The sequence below is a fragment of the Scardinius erythrophthalmus genome (genome assembly GCF_964197995.2).
Source record: "Scardinius erythrophthalmus genome assembly, chromosome: 10".
Lineage (NCBI taxonomy): Eukaryota > Metazoa > Chordata > Actinopteri > Cypriniformes > Leuciscidae > Scardinius > Scardinius erythrophthalmus.
The window spans coordinates 37146297-37170170 of NC_138230.1; the positions used below are offsets into that span (position 1 = coordinate 37146297).

At 38.6% G+C, this 23874-nt stretch overlaps 1 protein-coding gene across 1 annotated transcript in view; it reads left to right on the forward strand.

Annotated features, from left to right (window-relative positions):
• The window catches only part of gabbr2 (gamma-aminobutyric acid (GABA) B receptor, 2), a gene marked incomplete at its 5' end in the record, with an annotated part of 155103 nt that overhangs the window by 114363 nt on the left and 16866 nt on the right, over positions 1-23874 (forward strand). Inside the window, one exon of the mRNA XM_081376553.1 lies at positions 3783-3905. Within this exon, the coding sequence (XP_081232679.1) occupies positions 3783-3905 (123 nt within the window). The remainder of the gene's footprint in view (positions 1-3782; positions 3906-23874) is intronic.

Sequence of the window (23874 nt, forward strand, 5' to 3'; positions counted from 1 at the left end):
TTGAATTTAGCAGTTGATCACATGATGCACTGAACGTTCAAATCACACCGGTGTGGTCATATGCGTCAAAGGGTTAATATATATGAGAGAGAGAGAGTATCTTATTATTAGGTTAAATATAGTTACTAAATAATATATAATATTGTTACTATAAATGTAATTACTGTAGTAATTGTTATATTGGAATTACTCTGTAGTGATAGATGCCCCTTTTTTACATTTGAGCTCCTGTCCTTGAGAAACTCTCTGCACATCCCTGTATACATTGGATTGATTTTAATAACTTTAATGTACTTGAATTGCACTGAACACTTACAAGTATCGGATCGAGGCTCAGTAAACTGAATATTCAGTGACTGATCAGATCGGAGGCACAAAAAAAACTTGATCGGGACATTCCTAATTATTTATATACTGTTGTAGTGTTTATTAACTCTTTCCCCGCCAGCATTTCGTTTTTTTAAATTGCCAGCCGCCGCCAGCGTTTTTGATCATTTACACAAAAAGAACAGTCCCTCTGCTTTTAAACGAAAAAAAAACAAAAAAACATTTGATTCTAGCTTCATGAAGTCGAACACATTGCAATGTATACAGTAACAATAATTTTAATTAAGGAACAACAAAAATCCTGCCATCCCTGATAACGGACTTCCAATCAAACGTTTAGAAGGAGTATGTGATGTAATTTCAGCTTGATACATTTAATTGGTTGTCAGTTTTTTTTTTCTGGTGTCTTCTCTTCAATTGCACTTTCACACTCAATTAGCAGTTCTTAACTAGACCCACTGCATATAAATAAATTCAGAGACAGGTAATGCCCAGGCTCAGGGGTTTAATTCCCTCTGGCACTTCAGTGTGCAGGAAGCTGGCAGTGAGCGGACTCCCGCTCCACACAGTGATGGACTGCTGGGCTTTGGCACTCTAAAGTGATGGCTGCTGTCAGGACTGTGTTTTGTGAGTGTGCATGTGGGTGTGCCATCTCTTTATCAAGCTGAGAAGCAGTCTCACAGTATGTGACTCCGCGGACAGCCCATCGCAAATCAGCCGCCGTTCGGTGCGGGTCCGGTGGTCCGAGGGGTCTGTTACAGTCTCTCCCTCAGGGCGCAGCAAGGGTCAAGTCAATCACCTCTGTGGACCGTGAAGAAACAAAGGGAGATGAAGCACATACACACACAAGCTTGCTTTCACAGCGCAAAGTTTTTTTGTATACATGTTTTTAGTTTATTGTAGGTATATTTATATTCTCTAAAAAAAAATGTATGTCCACACAGTGAAAGTCAAAGGAATCCAGTGTTGTTTTGGACCCCACTGCATCATTACATGGACAAAAATGGTTCAAATGTTCTGGAATCCTTCCTCGTTCCATTTTTCATGCAATTATATTGGGACTGAAAACAACAACAACAAAAACTTTATCATGAAACCATTAAAAAATCCAGAGAGCTGTTATTGAGTCAGTGAGATGAATAAATTCTTTCATGAACCAGATATTGTTGTTTCTCTTAAGATGAGCTAGGGCGGAAAAAGCTTAGAGCTTAGTATCATTGCTGTATTGTTATAATTTTTGTTCATATTTTGAATTATATTCTATTTACATATTTTCTTTTTGCACTAAACTGTGTTTTGTCATTTTTATTTAGTAGTTTTAGTGTATTTAGTTTTAGTTATTTAATTGTGTTAAATTAAACTAAATGGAAATGAGACATTTATGGCAAGTTGATGAAATAAAATAAGTGTTTTTAATATTTGATTTTATTTTAGTTAACATTTATTTCAATTAACTAATTTCTTTAATTATTGTTTTTGGTTTAGTTAACGATAATAACCCTGCTTCAGAAGACTTGATATATAACGCATCGAGTTATATGGAACACTTTATGATACATTTATGGTGCTTTTACAACATTTTAAGAAGCATGAAAGACTTGATTTTGACTTCTTGACTTGAAAGAGTACATTTTTAGCTGAACTACCCTTTTAAGCCATCAGTTTCTTTGGTCTATCAGTCTGAATCTTCCTCGTTTTGTTTATTTTATCTGAATATACAGTTAGAATTATTTTTGGGGGTGCAGAATAAGTTAAAATATTTATTATTTTATGACATAAACCTACGTACACATCCACATACTGCATAATGCATCATTCAGACTGCATTATGGAACATACTCTGTCACAAAAAGATGGCATCAGAGATGTGTGCATCTGTAAATTCAATCAGACGCAAGCACATGATGGCCTGCATAACATAGAATGAGCACAAACACAATCTGACACTAATGCACCACATGCTCTTGTAGACCTGCTGCAATAATCTTGTACAAACAGTGAGCAATTTGAACTGTGAATACAAAAGCTTAAACTATTGGGTCTTAAAACCAAGTGTTACTGGTTTACAAGCTCATGATTAGTGCCATTAAAGGTGAAGTGTGTCATTCTTTTGATGTTAAAGCACTACTTACCTGTTAAACGTGCACAGATGTCTATAATTAGGCCAGATGCGACAGTGTTTGTTTAAAGGGATACTTTAGCAAATTTCTAATGGCAGATAGGGGTGAAAAGTAGTTTTTTAGTTTGAAAACAGTCATTTCTTTTTCCATTTTTTATACCTATGACCTAGACAGAGTCTTCTGAGAATCATGTGTAATTATTTTTTTGGAGGGTATATTTACAATTGCCATCTTTCTGGCAAAGGCTATTTACACGGACTCTCCATTTATGTTTTGACGTGAATTTGAAATTCGAATCCATGTGTTTCCGGTCCTATTCTTCTCCCTTTTCCCATCGCATATCAGCTCAAAGAAGTGATTTTTTAACATTAAAAAAAAATATTATATTCCAAAAGTTGAAATAAAGTTCCTATCAGGAATTTAAAAGTCCTGAAATTTGATTAATTCATTATTTTAATACATATAATAATATATACTGTTGTTATTTTTGTTATTATTGCATACTGTTTTATAATGTGCTACAATACACTGAGGTGCAAACTGTATCTGACACTATTTGCACAAACTATGAATAGTTACAGTTAGTGCAAAGAAAAGGCTGCTATTTTCACTTAGTAAATAACTTATTTGCTATTGCAAACAACTTAAACTTAATTTTTAAGTTCAGGTGCTATTTGTAGCCGTAAAAATGTGGGGCGGGGGATTTAGGACTGCTATTCGTATTTGATCCATCATCACCTTCCGCTTGCTGAGATAAAAGGAGATTTTGTGCAATAAAGTGAAGTTCTATGGTCATATGGCCAAGCATTGCTTCCAGCGATTGTGCTAATGCATCTTGAAGCATCATGATCCTGTGTTATTTCACATGTCTGGCCATTTAATGAAACCATCAACCTCTGTTTGATTGAAGATAAAGAGCATCCATTCTGATAGAATTCAGTATGTCGCTCAATGGTCATAGAGTTGCTCACCACCTCCTTGTTTCCCACGACGCAAGGGTTTGGCTATTGGTAAGCCATCAAAAGACATCAGATCAAAACGAGTTAGCATTTTTATTCTGAATCGTGGAAGAATTTGTTCGTTCTCGCCGTCTGAATACACGCAGGCCTCCTCGCGATGACCTTTCTTTTGATTTAGGTTCTGTTCAGGTCAACCACTGTTAAATAGAAGAAAAGAGAAAAAGATCAGACAGGAGCAGCGCTTTCATCCACAAAGGTTCAGAATGCGAGAGAAGATCATGCGTTTGAATTGAGCAAACAGCCCATTGATGGTTCCTGCCCATCTCTGCCTCTTTCTCATCCCTTAATCACCTCATCCATTTTTTTTCTCTTCCAGATTATCAAGGACCAGAAGCTCTTTATCATCGTGGGTGGGATGTTGCTGATTGATTTGTGCATCCTCATATGCTGGCAGATCGTGGATCCCCTGAAGAGAACTGTGGAAGAGTACAGCTTGGAGGCGAGTCCAGTTGGTTATTATTAATGTTGTATGTAACGATTCAGCAGAATCCCTCGACCAGGTAGTAATGGTTAATCAATCCCAACTAAATCATAGTCACAGGGAGCTGGGATCACCGGGGGAGTACGTAGCGGCCAAGGTTTTATTACCATCTGCGTTATTTTTGGTTCAGGAAGTGAGACGCCCTGCCCCCACATCCACGGCGGTTGGGGACGTAGGCCAGCTGGAATGTGGGACATTGGCACAATTGCTTGGAAAAAAAGCCATTTTTACGAGCCCGTCCCATGTTGACACATAAGGGGAAGTGTGTGATTGAGCAGGGCTTCAAAATAGGCTGGACATTTTAAACGTCTGCTTGCTTTAGTCATGTGCATCTAGTCATGTGCCTTCATGGACTTGAGTCAGACGCTGTCGCAAATGATTAGACGTGTTTAGCTGAAAGCAAATCAGCAATCAGACCTGATTGGATAGTTATTAAAGTTACCTTGATTTGTGTGGTTGTTTTCTTTACTTAAAGGGATAGTTCACAAAATAAAAAGAGAATTCTCTCTTAATTTACTCACCCTCATGTCGTTCCAAACCCATATGACTGGTATTTCGAACGAAACTTTCACACTTATTAAGTTTTGTTTGTTCTTAGTTTTTGTTTTCATGGACCTTTGGTTTGTTATTTTCAGTCACGTGTTTCCTTGTCTTAGTTTCCCGCCAGTCATCAGTTCTCATGGACACTCATCAGATCATTTAGTTGCTCTGTTTCAGTTGTCGGTCTATGTTTGCGTTTTGTGTGTGTTTACCCCTGTTTCACACACACACTGTTAAAACTTCTGTCGGTTCCTGTTTTTATTGTATTATTAAAATCACTTCGTATTGGATCCTGTGTACCTTCGTCTTCCTCCGTCTTCATCTTGTGACAGAAACTTTCTGTCCCTCTTTAGAAAGTCCATGTAACCAAAACTTTGATCCAAAAAGGTCATAAAGGCATCATAAAATTAATCCATATGAATTGTACAATATTTACATCTAAACCATGAAGCTTAAGCATGTGATGTACAATAACCAATGAGGTTTCCCAAATAAACAGTAGTTCTGAGGCACTCAAAAGGAATATATGTTTAAAAGCCTTTATTTAAACTTGGCTATCCATTAAAAAAAATTGTCTTTTATAAAGTAACCTCTTGTTATGTGTATCTATTTATATTGATATTTTAAACTATCCTGATGTGGGAATTGGTAAAATATTGAAAATGTGACTCTTATCTAAAGTAACTTGTTATAATTGCTCTCTGTCAGGTGATATGTGCAGATGAACACCTGTGCTTCTAGGTCATGTGACCACATGCAGATATACTGTATAACATGCAGTCTACGGACTGCCATCTTGAATTTGCCCTGAAGAAGGCCACAGAGGCCGAAACATGTTGGCATGTTTTTTTAACGGATAGCCAAGTTTAAATAAAGGCTTTTTAAACGTATATTCCTTTTGAGTGCCTCAGAACTACTGTTTATTTGGGAAACATTTTGGATCTCCAAGCTGAAGAGCACCAGAGGAACACAAGTAGCACTCCTAGTAACTCGTTTGTGAACCAATGAGGTTTGTTATAACGTGTGGCGCTCACATCAGCTTTCGTGTTTACCATATGTGATGCGCTCTATGTGTTTATATGTGAAAAAAAGGCTAAATTAAATCTGTTCATCATATAAAGAGAGATTCAACCACTCGATTCATATGGATTCATTTTACAATGCCTTTATGACCTTTTTGGTTCTTCTAAGTTTTTGGTTACCTGGACTTTCCTTTGAGGGAAATTGTGTTTCGAAGATAAACCAAAGTCTTAAGGGTTTGGAACGGCATAAGGATGAGTAAGTAATGACAGATTTAAATTGTTTGGGTGAACTATCCCTTTAAAGGTATGTTTTTAATGACGTGCAGCTTTCCTTTCCATCTGTCTGTCAATTCCTAAGGTGTATGATCCCTGTACTTAGTGTGTTAAAGAGTGAAAGGCCTGGCGACTAACAGGCGATGTGGCTGAGCGGACTTTGCCGTCACACCGATGGAATCATGGCCGCCGTCTCTCTAGAGAACTCTCGGCAGGGAGATTAGCGCAGATTGATTGGTGCTAGGAAAAGGCCCATTAACTTTCCCATCACTCTAGAGTGTTTAGACGAGCTTCTCCTTCCTCCTTTGCCCTGTCCTCTACTCCCATACACAAAAGAAATATATTTGAAATATATTTTCAGAATATATTTTGGAATATATGCAAACATTTGAAATTGGCCCAATAAATATATTTCACACTTAACATCATATATTTTTGTTATATTTCAATGTATTTGGAATATATGCCACATATATTTTTGACACTTTTGGGGACCCATACAGAAAAAAATACATTGAAATATATTCTGAAATATAACAAAAATATATAATGTTAAGTGTGAAATATATTTATTGGGCCAATTTCAAATATTTGCATATATTCTGAAAATATATTTCTTTTGTGTATGGGCTGTATATGTAGTTATTTCAGGCCATAAGCGTTTCTCAAAGGTCAGAGAATCGGGAATGGACAATGTCTTTGGGCTTCAATAAAGCCATTACATAGGTGTTCACATCAACTGCAATTTTAGCAAGAAAGAGTTTAAAAGTCATTCATTTTCAATGAAAGTTGGCCATCTGATGCCAATGTTCGATAGTGACCGCTGGGGATGCAACAAAGTTCAGCAGACAGTAAAGCTTGAATGATTTGTCGCCTGATGTTGTTGGATTAACTAGGCATGACTATTAGTAACCAGCAGTACAGCAATTTAGCAACCTCTAAGTTGAAACTCTGTCAGTGTGAATGGAACTTTAGGGCTGATGTTATTTTGAAGAATCGCTGCATCACGTTTGGGTCAGGAATAAGCTATTGTTGACTGCTGTAGGACACTGAGTGTGTGTTTATTTAAAATGAATGTATGTGAGGCTGGAGACAATTACAGTGGACAGTCTGTCAGGGACATGAAACAGAGGAATGTAAACAAATCTGAGTGCAGCGGACAGCACTGATGTGAGCTGCAAACTTCTGTGTTTAGAGCTTCACTCGCTGCTCTGCTGAAAACCAGCTCAGTTGATGCTTCCTCTGATCCACATTAAGTACTCAAACTTTGCAGACATTTGTAAAAAGTAAAAAACTGGGCCATATGTGCTGCATTATGACAGAACATGCGGAAGATTTTTAAAGTTTTATACCTGTTCTTTACTAAAATACATGAGGGTGGTTGACATGACATGTCTAAATGTGCCCTGCAGTGCGACATGCTTTACTTCTTCCAGAAGTATTTTAAGCAATCTTTTTCTAATTCATGTCAATTTGTATTGTAGTTTCCATGACCTCATATGAACTGAAAGACTACATGTAAAATTTGAACTCGTATTGTAATATTTCAATATTTAAAATGTATTTCTCACAATGCATCTCTCGTAACTAGTGAACAGCAAAATAATGTTTAAAGTGAAATTACAACTTTTATTATGCAGTGATGCATTAAATTGATCAAAAGTAGCAGTAAAGACATTTATAATGTTACATAGGGTTTATATTTCAAATAAACGCTGTTCTTTTGCACTCTCTATTCTTCAAAGAATCCGGAAAAAAAGTATCACGGTTACCACGAGCATATTAAGCAGCAAAACTGTTTTCACTGAACACTCAAAAAAAATTTCATATCAAATTTCCATCTGTTTGGATTACACAGTTTTAATATATAAACAAGCTAATAAACTTAATGTGATGCATTGCACATTTGCTAGTTGTAAATGAAACGGGTAAGATTTGCATCTATTTGATTTTATTTAAATAATCTTTTTTTTTTATGCATTTATTCAAATTGCTTAAGATCAGCATAATCTGTTCATTGTGAAAACCATTAAAATTATTCAGTTAAAATAAAAAAAGTATGATCGTGGTTAAAATGGTGCTAGCTCTAGACCAAGCAATATTCAGTTGGTTAAAATGTATGACATTGAAACAAATTGGATTTATTAATGATAAATATATAAACCTTTTTATTGTGTATTTAAAACACATTCAGTTTATTAGTAGCCTACTGTTACCGTTACCTGTTTAATTTGTGTATGATAAACTTGCAAGACATTAAGTTTATTACTATATGTTAAAACTATTTAATCCAAATTGATGGAAAATTGATATGCAATTTAATACATAAATCTTAAATGTAGGCTTAAATATTTTTTGAGTGAAGACTGTAATCATTTCAGCTTTGATGAAATGACAATTTAAATTGTAACAGTTCACATTGCCGTTTTTACTGAATTTTTGAGCACTACATTCAAAAACATTAAAACAATCTACAGAACATAAATCTATAGATCTATGAAACATTAAAATATCTGTAAAACTGAACATTTTGTTTAAAAGAAGAAAAAAAAAACATTCATGCACATGGATTTGTCAACTATACCCACAAACAGAATACAGTATTGGATTAACTTTGATTGAACCTTAAATAGATTGACAAACAAAATGTTTCTTCTTGTGGTTATTGGTATGTGTTGTAGAATGGAGAGAGAGAGAGAGAGAGTGAGCGCGCACGTATAATGTAGATCCTGAATGTTTCTCTGGTCTGATGAAGGACAAACTGTGGAGGAGCTGATTAGCATTCAGCAGGTTTCTTCTGCAACACTCACCGTTCTCGCTCCTGTTCTTGTGTCGACGCTGCAGCAAGCGCAGTCTGCCTTCACACACACACTATTGTAGTGTGGCATTGCCATGGCAACAGCCAAGGCTTCTGACACACATAAACCAGTGCTGTCATTGCTGATCCCCAAGACAAAAATACAGGGAAAGGCTTTGGACAGGCGCTGTAATGACGGATACCTGCAAATGCACACACATCATGACAAGTGTGTAGAATTTGTGTAAGATGTAACTTAAACTAACAAAATGCAAACATTTTGAGTACATTGAGATGCTCCTGTTCTCATAATCCAGCGAAGCGTCAAGCATACAGTACTTTTACTCTAAGAGCGAATTCACTAAACAGTTGTGCCACTTTTGCATGCAATATTCCAGCACAATAACCCACGTCTTATTCAATTATCACCCATACAGTTTAACCAGCCACAAAATGTGCTGAAATAGTGCTGCACTACGAGTTTTTAAATTATCATGTCATTTTTTATATTTTAGCACAAACATACCTGCTTTCTATGTAAACTAGACGCATTATAGCATCTTATTTACAAAAGTCATCTCCATTTACCTGCCGTAATTAAAGGTGTGCTGTTCCTGCCTGTAGAAAGCAGGCGGTAAACCGAATACTATTTAATAGAGACATTTCAGTACATTTTCTATCAATCACGGCAGCAGTAATTCATCAAATCATGATGATGGATGAAATGATGGAGAAGAGCATTATACCAGACTTCTGAACACAGAAAAACACAGGAACATGCTCATATAATATAAGGGACTCTCTCATGTATTTTCCTAAGTGAAAGGGAACCGTCTGTCAAAGTGTCCGAAGTGTTCCAATGGCAGTTTTTCCTCACTCTCGGTGTCAGACTGAGGACAGGCAGACAGCCGTGAGTCACAGGGTCTTTTCATGTCAAATGCTTATTTTAGGGCGAACCTTTAATACATGAAATAATTGGTCTAAACTCGTGCGCTTTGATAGTGGATTGATTTAGATGCAGGTCTGGAGTGTGATGGGGTCTGATGTGACTGTACAGCTGGAATGATTCACTTTGTTGGCAGGGGACCAATCTAATGAATAGGCATGTATATTCTAGCATTTTGGGGACATTTGATTGATTTCCATTCATTTTATAGAGAGATAATGTCCTTTTATCTACTAAATTAGTTATTCTTAGTGGTGGATTTGCTTTTATAAAGCACATTTTACATGAGACATCAAATTGCTCAAGTACCAAAATTGTATAAAAGTAAACAAAAGTAGTCGTAAAACCTCTGTCTTTTAAATGTATAATATATGTATTTATTTAATTTTCATTTATTTAAATGTATAAGAAATGTTATTTCTTTTTTTTATAATTTTTTACATTTATTTATTTCCTTTAATTGCATGCATCCAGCAGTATGCCAAATTATTAACTTGGTTAAACATGACTTCAATTCAAATTTACACATTTTGTAAATGCATACATTTTGTGAACATTTCTCTTGAATCCTTGTGGTTTCATTCACCGCACAAAATGCGTTTTTGCATTTTTATTAAAACATTTAGCATGTTTAATAAGCAGTAGCATGTTTGTTAGCTGGTCCCCAAAATAAAAGCCATCTGTCCATTTGTGTCCTAAGTTTTTTGTTTTGTATATCATGTTCATGCAGTATATTTGCAGAAGTGTATGCGTGCGTGTTCAGGAGACTCCTTATGTTAAACGGCTGTGGTTTGCAGGAATCAATGGCTCAACAAAACAAACTGGGTCATTTAGGACTGGAAAGCCACCCACCTCTCTCCTCCATTGATCAAGTGTGAGGAACAGGAGTGAAAACCTTACTTTCAGGAGCAGCGGGATCATGTGGACATGGTTATTGTCTGCCGTACACATCAGTCATTTTGACAGGAGTTTGTTGGGGCTCTGTTTATGTTGCCAAAGATGTATACAGTATTTGTAGTAGACAAGAGATGATTGATGGTGGTTTATTAAGTGTATATTTAACATAATCATGAATGAGTCTTTGTTGAATGTCTAATGTGACGGGTCCTATTGGTTGCGTGCATTTTGGGCCTTACCGCTAAGCTTTATGAAACCCAGTTCGCTCCTCATGATCCAAGAAAGTGTCTCTCTCCATCTCTCTTAAATCATCCTGTCTTCCCATTGTCTCTTGCATTCATGTGGTCTGGATAAGCAGACTCTGTCTCTGGGCTCACTGTTGCTATGCGACTGCTGATTGAGCATAAGGGGGATGCAATTTACCAATTAGAGGCCTTCTAAATTAAAGACAGTGTCAAGGGTTCCTGTACTTAGAAAGAAGCGCTGTCCATCAGGGCCATCTGATGTACAGATTGTTAAGGGTCCCCTGCAGCTGAATATGATATTGTTTATTCAGCTATTTCAAAAGATTTGGAGCTCTCTGAAGCCCATTTATCATGCACTGACATGCTGATGGTGTAAATTCGGGTCATTTCGGTCACTTTTGATGTCTAAATGGCAAAACGGAGCCCAGTTTTCATCAATTCACCATAGATGTGGAGGATAATTTCATGGATAACTGCATACTGTACTCTACCTTTCAAAAGTTTGGGGTCAGTACAATTTTTCATGAACTGAATTTTTTTATTGTTTTATTTTATAATGTTCTCTGAGGTCCACTTATAATGTTATCAAGATTTAGAAGTCATTTAGAAGTAAATAAGCTCTTTTCTGTCCTGTTTTTGACCCTCTCCTTCGAACACTCCATTTTGATAGGCATGCCACATTCAAGACTTGGAAGTAAACGCCCACTGCTATGATGGGTAACAGTTATGCATATTAAAATAAGTAAGTACTTGGAGTTACCAAAGTTATAATTGACTGGATAACTTGTGGTGTTTCATGTAAACGGAATTATGAATAAATTCGTTCTTATAGGCTATTAATCGTTCATACTTTTCGATAAAGTGTAAAACGTATACATTGTCATTTGCTGTGTCATGTTTTAAATAAATGAAACGTGTTGTAATGTCTCACTGAAGCTTTAATTCAGGATTACAACGAATGGCTTCGATCAAAACAATAACAAAAGCAGTTCTCCACATACTCTCTTCCGTATCCGATAATCAAATCATTAACCCAATAAATGCCGAAGCAAAAGAAATAACAGCAAATCGCAACTATCACAACTATTCAGTTTGACTGCAACGCTACAGTATAAATTGGCAGTACATATCAAACGTTCTGTAACAGACAAAGCAATAGTTCACATGGTAAAAACACTGTTACACACTCTTGTGTTTAGACATTACTGTCGTATCCAATGTAGCACTGCATCATCTTTTATTTTTGTCTATGAAAAACCTGTGCCGAATGGTGTCTTGTTTAAGAATAAACCCACAGTAAAATTAAGCGAACTAGCGATCAGAGTCTTACTGACTCTTAATGTTCTGAAATGAGTCTTTCTTAATGTTAGGATCACAAGGATGGCAATGCAAAGACAGTGTTTTTCCACTACTTGACACTAGAGGCGTCTCTCACGATTTGTTGCTTGAGTAATCCTGTGTTTGTGTCCGTCTCGTATTTACTACTACATGATGTGTGCAAATTGGTGGGTGGGGCTGAAGAGGCAATGATGTAGAAGTAGGCGTTGATCTTCTATGGAGGAAGTCTTTCGTCGCACTATGACGTAATAATGTTTAAAAATCCGAAACCCCGTTATTTCTTGTCTTATTGCTACTAGACTAATAATGTCAAAAAATGTTTTTTTGCATGACTAAAAAAAAATCAGCATTCTTGAGGAATCTCTCTCTCTCTCTCTCTCTCTCTCTCTCTCTCTCTCTCTCTCTCTCTCTCTCTCTCTCTCTCTCTCTCTCTCTCTCTCTCTCTCTCTCTCTCTCTCTCTCGCTCTCTCTCTCTCTCTCGCTCTCTCGCTCTCTCGCTCTCTCGCTCTGTCTCTATTTCTCGTGCTCTCTTCTGGTCCTGAACAGACACTCTCAATCACGGCCCCAGACATATCCATTACACTCAACTCTACAGCTCCTCACAAAGAAGAAAATCCATTAGTCTGTGTGTTTGAGAGTGAGAGAGCAAATATGAGGGCATGTAATAGAAAGAAAAATGGAGAGAGAAACGCATAGCTGCAATACCTCTGTGTCCTCCATGTGCCTCCACTATAGCTGTTGTAAGCATTGTCATCACTCTGTGTGTGTGTGTGTTGTGTGTCTCTCTCTTATCAGGCAGCATTTCACCGTAGTTATTGGATAATGACCATTGTTTCACATTGGTATTTGTAGTAAAACCATAATACCCACAGATAAAAAAAATTAGATTGTTTCCTTCCCTTAATAGTTTAGTATGAATCTATTGAATTTTCAAATATCATGGTAAATTTCATAATTCTGGGGAGCCAAATACATCCCATTCCCCCCACCAATTTGTGTACATAAAAATACTAGTAACATTTTAATACATTTTTTTTTTTTGTAGTAATCTTGGAAAAAGCTACACTTCACATCAACAACAATTCCGTAATAATAAAATATAATAATTTTGAATATTTCTTTGATAATGATACTGTTTCACAGACCTTAAGTGAACAAAACAGTTTCATTTCAAGTCAGACATGACTGAAAGATTTGCGGTTCAATAAGTGAGTCAGGTGGTAATTTAATAACAATTCTGATGGATTACTATTCAGTCAGTTAAATCAGTGAAGGATTCTTTAGACTGATTCTAACCAATAACTTAGTTTCTGAATCTTTTCAATGGTAATTCAGTAACTGTTCTGATAGATTATGCCAGTTTATTCAGAGAAGGATTTGTCAGGCTGATTCAACTTTTAGTGATTCATTAGAAGAACTGCTCTTCTATTCATGAATATTGATTCTCTGCATGTTTATTGTGCAGGAAGTGCATTAGAAACGTTTGTCTTTACGTTATATCAGCACATTCAGGCTGCAAGCTCACAACTTTTGGGAAAATACAATTGAATTTGCTGTGGTGCAGAATGATGTGGTGATGAAATTTTACTTTTGGGCCTGTTTAATACAAATGATTGTCACAGGTGGGTCTTTTCACACTACTATTCAGAAAGTTTTAAAGTCCCCCTGTGGTGAAAACCAAGTTTTTAATGTTGTTTATATGTCTATGTGGTGTTTTTAATATGCTTTAAGACAAACCATGTGCAAATTCATAAGTCAACACCATTGCTTAGTATTTTCTCCTTAAAACTGCAGTGAACCAAAGACAGTCTCAAAAACGCAGCTTGAAATCGCTGGTGTTTCTGACATCACAAACTACCTTGTAACCAATCACGTCAATTTGTGATCGTCAATGAGTGGATTTCTGAGCTGGTGCGAGTGAGTGGAGGCGGGGATAATTTGCATATTCATTGATCCGCGTTTACTAAATGGGGCAAGGGTGTAGAGTTACATTCAAGCTATTTTTTTTCAAGGAAAAAACTTTTAAATATGTCATTTTGGTGATCAAAGATGAGTTTTAAGGGATATAATTATTGACTACATGGGGACTTTAAGTAAATGTGTGTTTATAATACATCTAAATGTTGGTATAGGGCTCTGAATAACCTGCATGTTGGGTGGATGGACGGTTGGCTGCTGTTCATCAGTGTGTGGGGGAGCGAGGGCAGCATTCTTCTCCCATGTGTGCACATCTTTCTTGCTGCATCAGCAGTGTGGTGGCAGGATGCATACAGATGCTGAGCGCACAGCTGCATCAACTCCTTGAGTCCTTGAGGAGATGCTTTTCTCTCCTTGTCCCATGGGTAAACTTGAGGCAGATCTCTTCCGTAAACTCACCTGCTACGGATATGCGCTATATTGAGCAAGATGGAACAGAGCTACGGTGTCATGTCTGGGTAACGTCACGCTATCGCGTGTGACATTCATCACCCTCCTCCGTCCCCCAAGGCATCCGGGACTCCGCAGCCTTGAGGCTCAACTAATTAAACCCTTGGCGGTGGCAGGGGAGCTGGCTGGGTACCAACCCACCTGGGCATAATGACGCACACAGCTGGTGACACGAACCAGAGAGCAGCACTCATATGATCTGCCCTCTCTGAGTCACAGCGGCTCTTATAAAGAAGTGTTTGCTCACGGTCCCCTTAGTCACTGGTGGCCATCGTCCCTTGAGTCCAATGCTGCAACGAGACACTTATGTATTCATCCATACATCATGTGATTGTAAATAACAGTGGTAGTGTGGGTGTTGGTTTATTTGGCTAAAATGATGAATAGGATGTCAGGTTGATTTGTGATCCTGTCTGCTGCATCGTCTGATTATATTTGCTTTGGATTTGGAAACAGTCCTCGCTTCTCTGGAAGTGGCAGTCTAGGTATGAGGTTTGGGAGAGGGTTTAGATGCGGACCTTGGGGTTTTATTGCTCTGGTTTGTGGCCGTAATCTGAGCTTCATAATTAGCAGCCTTGAAATGATATGTGATATTCTTTGAAATGTAAGTAGTGCTTGTTAAGGCACTGAACACTAACCCTAAGTATTAAACTTTGCCATCTAACTCACAACAGACATGAATTTTGAATGTGCCCTCAAATCATGTGGCTTGTTGTGAAAAGTGGCTATTACTTTTCAAAGCGAATGACCTTAAAATTTTCACCTGGCAGACCATAAAACAACTGGCAGGCACAAAAAAATACTGTAGACCTATGTACAATGGAGGGACCCGAACAATAGCTAGAGACCAGAATATCACAGAGCCAGGCTCTTCAACTCCGCGGTCCTGCAGAGTTTGGCCAACTCTGTTCAACTCTGATCAAACTCACCTGACTGTCACTTTCTAGTGATCTTGAAGACCTTGATTAGCTTATCCAGGTGTGTCTAATGAAGGGTTGGAACTAAGCTCTGCAGGATAGTGGACCTCCAGAACTAAAGTTGAAGAGCTGTCATAGAGACTTGGGGCTAATAAGCTATCACCCAGCAATACCCTAGAGCAGGGGTGGGGAACGTTGATCCTGGAGGGCCATTGTCCTGCAGAGTTTAGCTCCAACCCTAATCAAACACACCTGAAGCTAATCAATGTCTTCAGGATTACTGAAGTTGCAGGCAGCCAAATGTTTTTTTCAGGGTTGGAGCTAAACTCTGCAGGACAATGGCCCTCCAGGATCAACGTTCCCCACCCCTGCCCTAGAGAAGGCATGGGCCAACTCGGTCCTGGAGGGCCGCTGTCCTGCAGAGTTTAGCTCCAACCCTAATCAAACACACCTGAACCAGCTAATCAATTTCTTCAGGATTACTAGAAGGCTACAGGCAGGTGAGTTTTATCAGGGTTGGTGCTAAACTCTGCAGGACAGTGGCCCTCCAGGACAGAGTTTGCCCATCCCTGCCCTAGAGACTATGCAGAACACGCTTGCAACCATTCTGAAAACCCTGGTATCTGCGTAGAAATGTCCTAGCAATCTTCCAGAACAATCTAGCATTGTGGTGGCGGGTTTTGCACACTCACATTTACTACAGAAAATGTGAAAATCTATTTTAATTGTACAGTCCCCAGTCCAAGAAACAGAAAATGAAAATTTGCTGCTCAAACACACTCATAATCTATCAGCAGCTGTGAAGGGAACGTGTGTTTCTTTGTGCCCCACAGTTCATTACACGGCATTACATTTAAGAGGCCTTAAGACTCAGATGTGTGCAGTGGCGGCTGGTGCATATCCAGAGTGGAGAAGCACAGATGTCGCTTATCAGTTTAAAATGTAGTTGCTCCCAAAACTGCTTTGCAAACTGCTACTAAACTGGTCTTATTGAATTTTTTTTACCAGGTTCAGAACTGCGGTATTTTTTAAATGCCGGTAGGCAAGAGACAAGATTTTGAACTCCAAGCTAAATATTACAGCAGCTAACAGCATCTGTATCTCTGAGCAAGTTTTTATTTTATTTTCAAACACTGTCAGGTACCTCACCTTTCATTGGTGGCACATGCTGAAATTCACAAGAGCACTCTTGTTTGTGGGATATTACTTACAGTAAATATTTCTATACAATATACATGTTTGAGTGAAACTGCACTACCCGTGCAGTCTTAAAGCAATTACTGCATGCGATCAACCTCTTAACTCCCTAAAAACAATCTAGCAGCATTGCAGTGAACTCAAAGCACATCACAGATGGAAAAAAAAATCCTGTAGACCAATACAATACCCGAGCCACATCTAGAATATTAGAGAGCAGGGCTCTTCAACTCCTGTCCTGTTGGGCCTTTGTCCTGCAGAATTTTACTCCAACCCATATCAAACTCACCTGCTTTTAACGTTCTAGTGATCCTGAAGACCTTGATTAGCTTTTTCAGGTGTGTTTGGAGATGGACCTAAACTCTGCCGGATAGTGGGCCTCTGTCATAGAGTTTTGGGGCCAGTAAGCAACACCCTAGCAACCATCCAGGGGTGCGTTTCCCGTACAACGACATAACTCTCTGCTTAACTATCATAGTACGATGCGTCGTTAAAGAAATCAACTAGGTAGTCATGATCGCAAATTGGTCGTTCAACCACGTTGGTTAATGATGTCATGCAGGTGGTGGAGCGATAAATACTTTTAATGAATCTGTTTGAGATCAAATTAATGCTAGATGTTCTGACATTGCATCTGAGGACTATTTTCTCAGTTATTTTGCTTTATTTTCAGATTCAATCATAGGCTCGTTCTTATGTACTAGAGCACGTTCGCACATGCACACTCTTCAAAAACGACGCTTTAAATCTCTTGACAAACTAAAAGATGTAAATGTAAATTTGTATGTATTCTCAATAAAAGATCTAGATTGTACTGAATGTCAGCTTGCTTATTTGGCTCAAGATAAGGATTTATTGAGTTCACATGTCTTGCAAACAAGAAACTATGCTTCTAACCACAGGTCGAGAGCTGTTGTTCCAACCACACAACTTTGCTATGCTGTTTGCGAATGTTCTTTGGAACTATGTTTTCGCGAAACATCGACTTGTTGAAATATGCTGATAACGATGGAACTTGTGACCATAGTTGGTTAACGATGCTTTTGGGAAGCACACCCAAGAACATCACAGCAATCTGTGTATGACTGAAAACAAGCAGTGTTTTTATTTTCCAATACTGTACTTTCAAGCTACCTCATCGTTTCATTGGTGGAACATGCTGAATTTCACAATAGCACTTGTAGCACTTGTTTTTGGGATTTTGCTTAAATATGTTCAAATGAAACTGTGCTACCCATGTATACTTAAAGCAATCGCTGCATGCGATCAGCCTATTCCCTCCCTAAAAACAATCTAGCAGCATTGCGGGGAACTCAATGCACATCACAGATGGAAATCTCAGTGTGGTGGGAACATCGTCTACTGTCTCTGCCCAGAGTGCTTCTGCTTCCTGCTCTTATCGCCATCAGTCTGCTGTGGAGGCCTCCATCCTCTCTGTGGTCCGGAAACCGAGAGATTTGAGAGCGAGAGCAAAGAGGAGGGGAAGGAAAGCGCCCTCAGGATCAATACGCACACAAGCACTGGAGGAAAGGCATGGTGTGAGTGTAGATGTAAACCATATGGCACTATTAAACCCTACAACAGTCACTTAGTGCAGCAGGCCGTGGGAGTCCGTACACAAGTCTGCTCTCTCCCCCGCGTTCTCCTCAACACACTCATGCACGGCTGCCTTCCTAATCACCGCTCCTCACCCCGCCCTCCTGCCCTCCTGCCCTGTCCCGCACGGAGCCTCTGTCCTTCAGGACATGTTTAGCCTGAGATTTCATGCTTCCGCAATCCATGCCGCAGGTGCCTGCCGAACATATTTAACCCCGCCTTTGTCCCCAGTTACAGCTCTCTGCTGCGTGAGTAGGCAGTAATAACGCTATTGTGATTGCCCTGCCGAATCCCTTGTTAGGAAAGCTGTGAAATCAAGTGAGCTTTCTGCTCACGGGATGCACACACACTTGCATGCGAAACGGCAGTACGCAGCAGGTGATCACTGAGAGAGCTGTAAAGCTGCACGTGGGGGGAATAACGTAGGTAAATAAGATGTTAAAGGAGAAAGAGAGACGTGAAGAATGAGAGAAGAGGGGAGATGGAGCCGACTGCAGGCACAGCCCCCCTCCTGACCGCCATCTGCACATTCATTAACCTGCATGCCACAACAGACTGCTGCGATGGGACGTGCCAATCAGGAGCCTGTGTGTGTGTGTGTCTCTGCTCATCTACCAAATCTATAATTAAGATTGTATCTCTGTACATATTTCAGAACAACAAAGAAAGACAGTGTTTTAACGGTTTTGCATGGTGTCGGATGTGATTTAGCTTGTGTTTGAAACTGTTATTATGACTTATTTAAGTGCTGAATTGTGATTAGTCTTTTCTTTCATAATTAATTTTGTGTTGGTTAGAGATGTCTGTGTTAAGTAAGTGGGCAGGGCAAATGAGACATCAGAGAGGTCTGTGGCCCCTGATGCCCTTCACATGCACAGCTCCACGGGGCCAAAACAAGGCCACATCAAAGGGCTTCAAAGGGCCTTTGAAGTAAACACCTATTAATAACGTATTGTAACCCAGGCAAACAGCTTTTTATGAGACAGTTGCTTAAATTTCTTATGTGTATATATAATTTTCTATTTATGAATTATTTATCTTTTCATTTTGATTCACATAGCCAGTCTAAAAAAATGTGATGTGAAGTAAATTATTTCCTGTGAATGTGCAAGATTTCGAATGAATCGGAAGTCTTGCAAATTCACAGAATATTGCTTAAATCCGAGTTGCAAAATAAGGTGGAAAGAGCCCGAAATCATGTACTTTCTGAGTAGGCTAGGTACTAAATTTGAATTTGAACTTACTTTGCAACCATTAAAAAGGTATGTTCTATATAGTATGAATGTGTAGTATGAATGTAATCCGGATGCACTTCACTCACCATGTTATCATGTGACCTACCAGCGTCATTTGCATAGCTTCACTTCCATTCATAAATCCTCTCCCGTGGCCTCATGGGATAGTAATATCATCGAATGCGCACTTCAGAATCTCTCCGGAGTAAGTAGGTCGTCCAGGGACTTTTCGCCTTCTTTTTTTTCGAATACTATGTATTTCGAACACACTACTCTGTTGGCATACTGTTTTTCTGGTACTATATAGTAGGGAAGTATTCGATTTTGGACGCAGCGCAGTTTTACTGCTTATCTTATTTATGTGGTAATTAACAGCTGCATGTTTTAATTGTAATGTGTTTGAGTCTCGCCATCTGCTGGTGTGGATGAGCAGTGATGTTGCATCTGGTACTGTAACTTTGCCCTTTTTAGGGGAAACAGTTTGGACATAGGGGCCTTTTACACGGCACCGTTTTCAACTAAAAAACAAAAACTTTTTATGTGTTTTGGCCATTCATTTACGAAACAACGGCGTTTTGGGGGCCTGAAAACGCAAGCTTTTGAAAACGGATTCCAAAGTGCACATTTTTGAAAACGATTTTGTTTTCATCTTCGTTGTAAACTACAAAAATGTGGATTTGTGAAATTTATGAATTTGTCCAGTCTACGGGTCGTAGTGTTTCTATACAAAGTGTTATCGCGTCGGTTTTCACTGATCCATTTGAACAGAGATCATTTTGACAACATTGTCTTCTGTACACCAAAAAAAGCAAAGGAAAATCTTTTCCATTTTTAGCACAACATTGTTGTGAAAACGTACCCATAGAGTAAAAGACTAAATTAAGGAAGGATGTGCTGTGGAGAACCACACATTAGAGCAGATCAAATTTTGTTTTTGTACATGGTTAGTTTTAGAAATTTGTTTCTAATAACAGCCATGATCAGGAGCTGGATGGAGAGAACGGCCCCATAACATCCGCACACACTGTAATGTTCACATCAGAGCTTGACATGTATTGATTCTGACTGTAATTTGTTCCACACTGCCATCTCGATATGGCCCATCCTTATCTCCAGAGTGGTTGAATGGGCAATTTTAATTTGGTAGCTTTTGCAATGATGATTGAAATCATATAATACATAGACCAGAATGCTACAGCTACACTGCTAAAGAGTGTCTTTTCTCTTTATCAGTCTGTTCTCTTATGCAATCACACAGACTGTCTGCCCGTTCCTCCTCCCGCTCTCATCAGCTCTGAGATCTCGACAGACTTGGCCTGCAATCAGACCAGCTGTAATGAATTTATAGTCCGCAGTGGGTTTCGTTCCTTTTGGGATCCAGATCTGATGGTGCTGCTCAGTGCACACAGTTCAAGTTTTCCGGCCTTTTATCGTTGTTGCTTGTCAGATTGTACAATATTAACACAGAGTGATCTTGTAAAAGACAAACTCTGCAATATCGATGTCAGACTGTACCTTATGCAAAGGGATAGTTAACAAAAATTTTTTTTTTAGAAAATTCCATCATCATTTACTCACCCTCATGCCATTTGCCCATTTCAAATTTGTATAACTTTCTTATGGTGGTTTGGACCCCATTGCTTTTCATTGTATGAACATATTTCTAAATTTCTTCTTTTTTTTTTTTTCTGCAGAAGAAAGAAAGTCATACAGGTTTTGAACACTAAGTGATGAAAGATTTTGCAGTACAATGAAAGAAATCTTTAAAAATATATATATATATTCAGGTTACAGGGTGCATTATGGGCAAGGTTCAGAGTTTTCCTCTATTTGCTGATGCTACTTTGTGTGTAACGTCTGTCTCATTAAGATTTCATGATGAATTAGCTTGGAGAACGCATGTATTTTTTAATCTTCTTGACTGGTGCCAGGATCCACTCACCAGGATCGGTCAGATCCACTTGCAGGAACTTTTTGATTAACCTATTTATTGGGCTTTTTTCCCAACATCGTCTTTTATGTGAACACAAGCTATATTTGTGTTCTATTGGCCCTGAAAATGATCACACAGAACAAACTCCTTACACAAGATGCTCTCTCTCTCTCTCTCTCTCTCTCTCTCTCTCTCTCTCTCTCTCTCTCTCTCTCTCTCTCTCTCTCTCTCTCTCTCTCTCTCTCTCTCTCTCTCTCTCTCTCTCTCTCGCTCTCTCTCTCTCTCTCGCTCTCTCTCTCGCTCTCTCTCTCGCTCTCCAGTCTTAATATGAAGCCGTGTGTTGAAGCTCACAACCCCAAAATGGTTCTGTGTGTGAAAGAGAGCTGATTTGAAGCGTGGGTCGATGGCGCTGGCACCGCACAGACCTCCCGAGCCAGATAACTCAGCCATAAACAGCTCTTCATTACTCTCATAAGACTCGAGTCTCTGTGAGAATGAAATGTGTCATTTGGCCGATATGAGAGGCAGGTGCTGCAGGCCGATCTGAGCGATTGGATCGATGTGACGGGCTGCAGGTGGTCCGTCATTACCGCACGACTCCAAATGAGCTCGATTTCTTTCTTTTTTTTTATTCATCTTTGAGAGTAATTGTTAAATAATTTATGCAATTATGTAGGAGTGAAATATAGTGGGGTCTGACAGTCTGAGACCACATTGAATTTTATTATTTATTTAAACTTGGAAATAAACAAAAGTATTTTTGGAAGAATTTGGAGGGAAATAAGAACAAAAAATACTTTGTTATACTTTGCTCAAACTTATTTTATTTATTTATTTATTTTCATTTTTTATTATATTAGTATCATTATTAAATTTTTAAATTTATTAAATTATTAATTATTAAATATTAAATTAGTATTATTATATTACTATGATATTTTTTAGTACAAAAATATCAGTAAGTGTGGGTTTTCTAGGAAATGCATGTACTCGCTGGACCTCTGATTCACGCAAATACTACCGTGTTGTTTTCTGACGGACATCAATGTTGTGCTTTTCAAATTATGTGGATTTGAAAACAGATGGATCGTAAGATAAGAATTATTTATTTCTTAGCTGGCAAATATTCAGTGAAGTGATTGATGCTCAAAAGTTTGTCGACGTTTTTAGTTCTAATATTCCAACCGACAGTCAGCCTAAGTTTTTGACGAACAAGATAACATCTTTGAAGGGTGAATTATATTTGATTTTTGGCTAATTATAAAACCTGCTGGAGACATTCTAAATGCTTTTTTTGTGTAGTTCATTATACTTACTTTGCGGAATTTTATGGAAGGTTATTTCATGGCTTAAATAATTACGTTACTCAAAGACTACTGACATGTTTGGCTTGTCAAAAATGTTACATTCAGATGTCGCAAATTTTATGATTTTTTTAAAAATCATGTTCCATTTCAGCAAAACAAGAAACAACCACAACCTATTTTCAGAAGGATACTAAAAGGCCTTTTATATAAAGTATAAACTATCAATCAGATGACAGAAGGCACATAGTAGATCATGTACAACATGTTTTTTAGAAAAGTTTTAATCATGTCGATAATTTATAGGCCTTAGAAATTGCGTATCAAATATGATACAGTAGCTTCCTACGAGAAGAGCTTTGTAGGAACAGACATGTGTCTCCTTTGCTAGAGTTACAGAACATTTTCTCAATGCTTTCAAACTCAACCTCTCTAGCGCCCCTGATGGCTGATGACCTCCTGTGGCACCGGCCTGCCGACTGACACTGTTTTCAGTCTGAGCAGCTGAGACCCGATAACAAACCAGCTCTGACCATCTGACAGTAAGACAGGCTGCCTGGCAGCCGGATGGAGTCGAGCCCCCCTCCTTCGTTTTCAACTGCACCCCCTGAAATCCTGCCAGCCCACAGCCTGGAGAGCGTCCAGCTGAAGTCAGGCGGACATCAGTTCCCCTTGCCCAACACACACAAAAATACACCAATGCACACTTTTCACACCTGCAAAAATCTGACAAGGACATGTGTGCGTGCATTCAGTACATACTCCACAGATCCGAAGTCATGTGACACTGTCAGCAGCGTGACTAACGTGAATGCAAATGGAGTGTGAGTGAAAGAAACGAGTATAAAATGAGGAGACATCCCATCATATGCATAATTGCATGTGAGGAGCGTGACTGCAGGATTATTTCATTGGCTGACATTGTGCAGTTTGATGTATCATAAGGAGTGAAGTTAGGAGAGACCCGTTATCACTGTTGAGCAGAACATTCCAACAGACTTGGAACTGAGCTGCTCGTTTGTATCTATGGAAACAAATTAATAGAGTTCCATACTATTAATCATTAAGTCATTTGTCAGGCTAAGATCTCTCTTTGTCTCTATTTTTCTCTCCGTCTCCCGTTCTCTTTCTTGTGCACACACGCTGAGTAGATGAATTAAAAAATGTGAGAATCAAAATGTCCTCAAAAGCTTGTCCTTTTTTGATAGGCTGAGATGTTCACAATGCCTCAACTGCAAAAGCACAGTCTGTTTCTCCTCA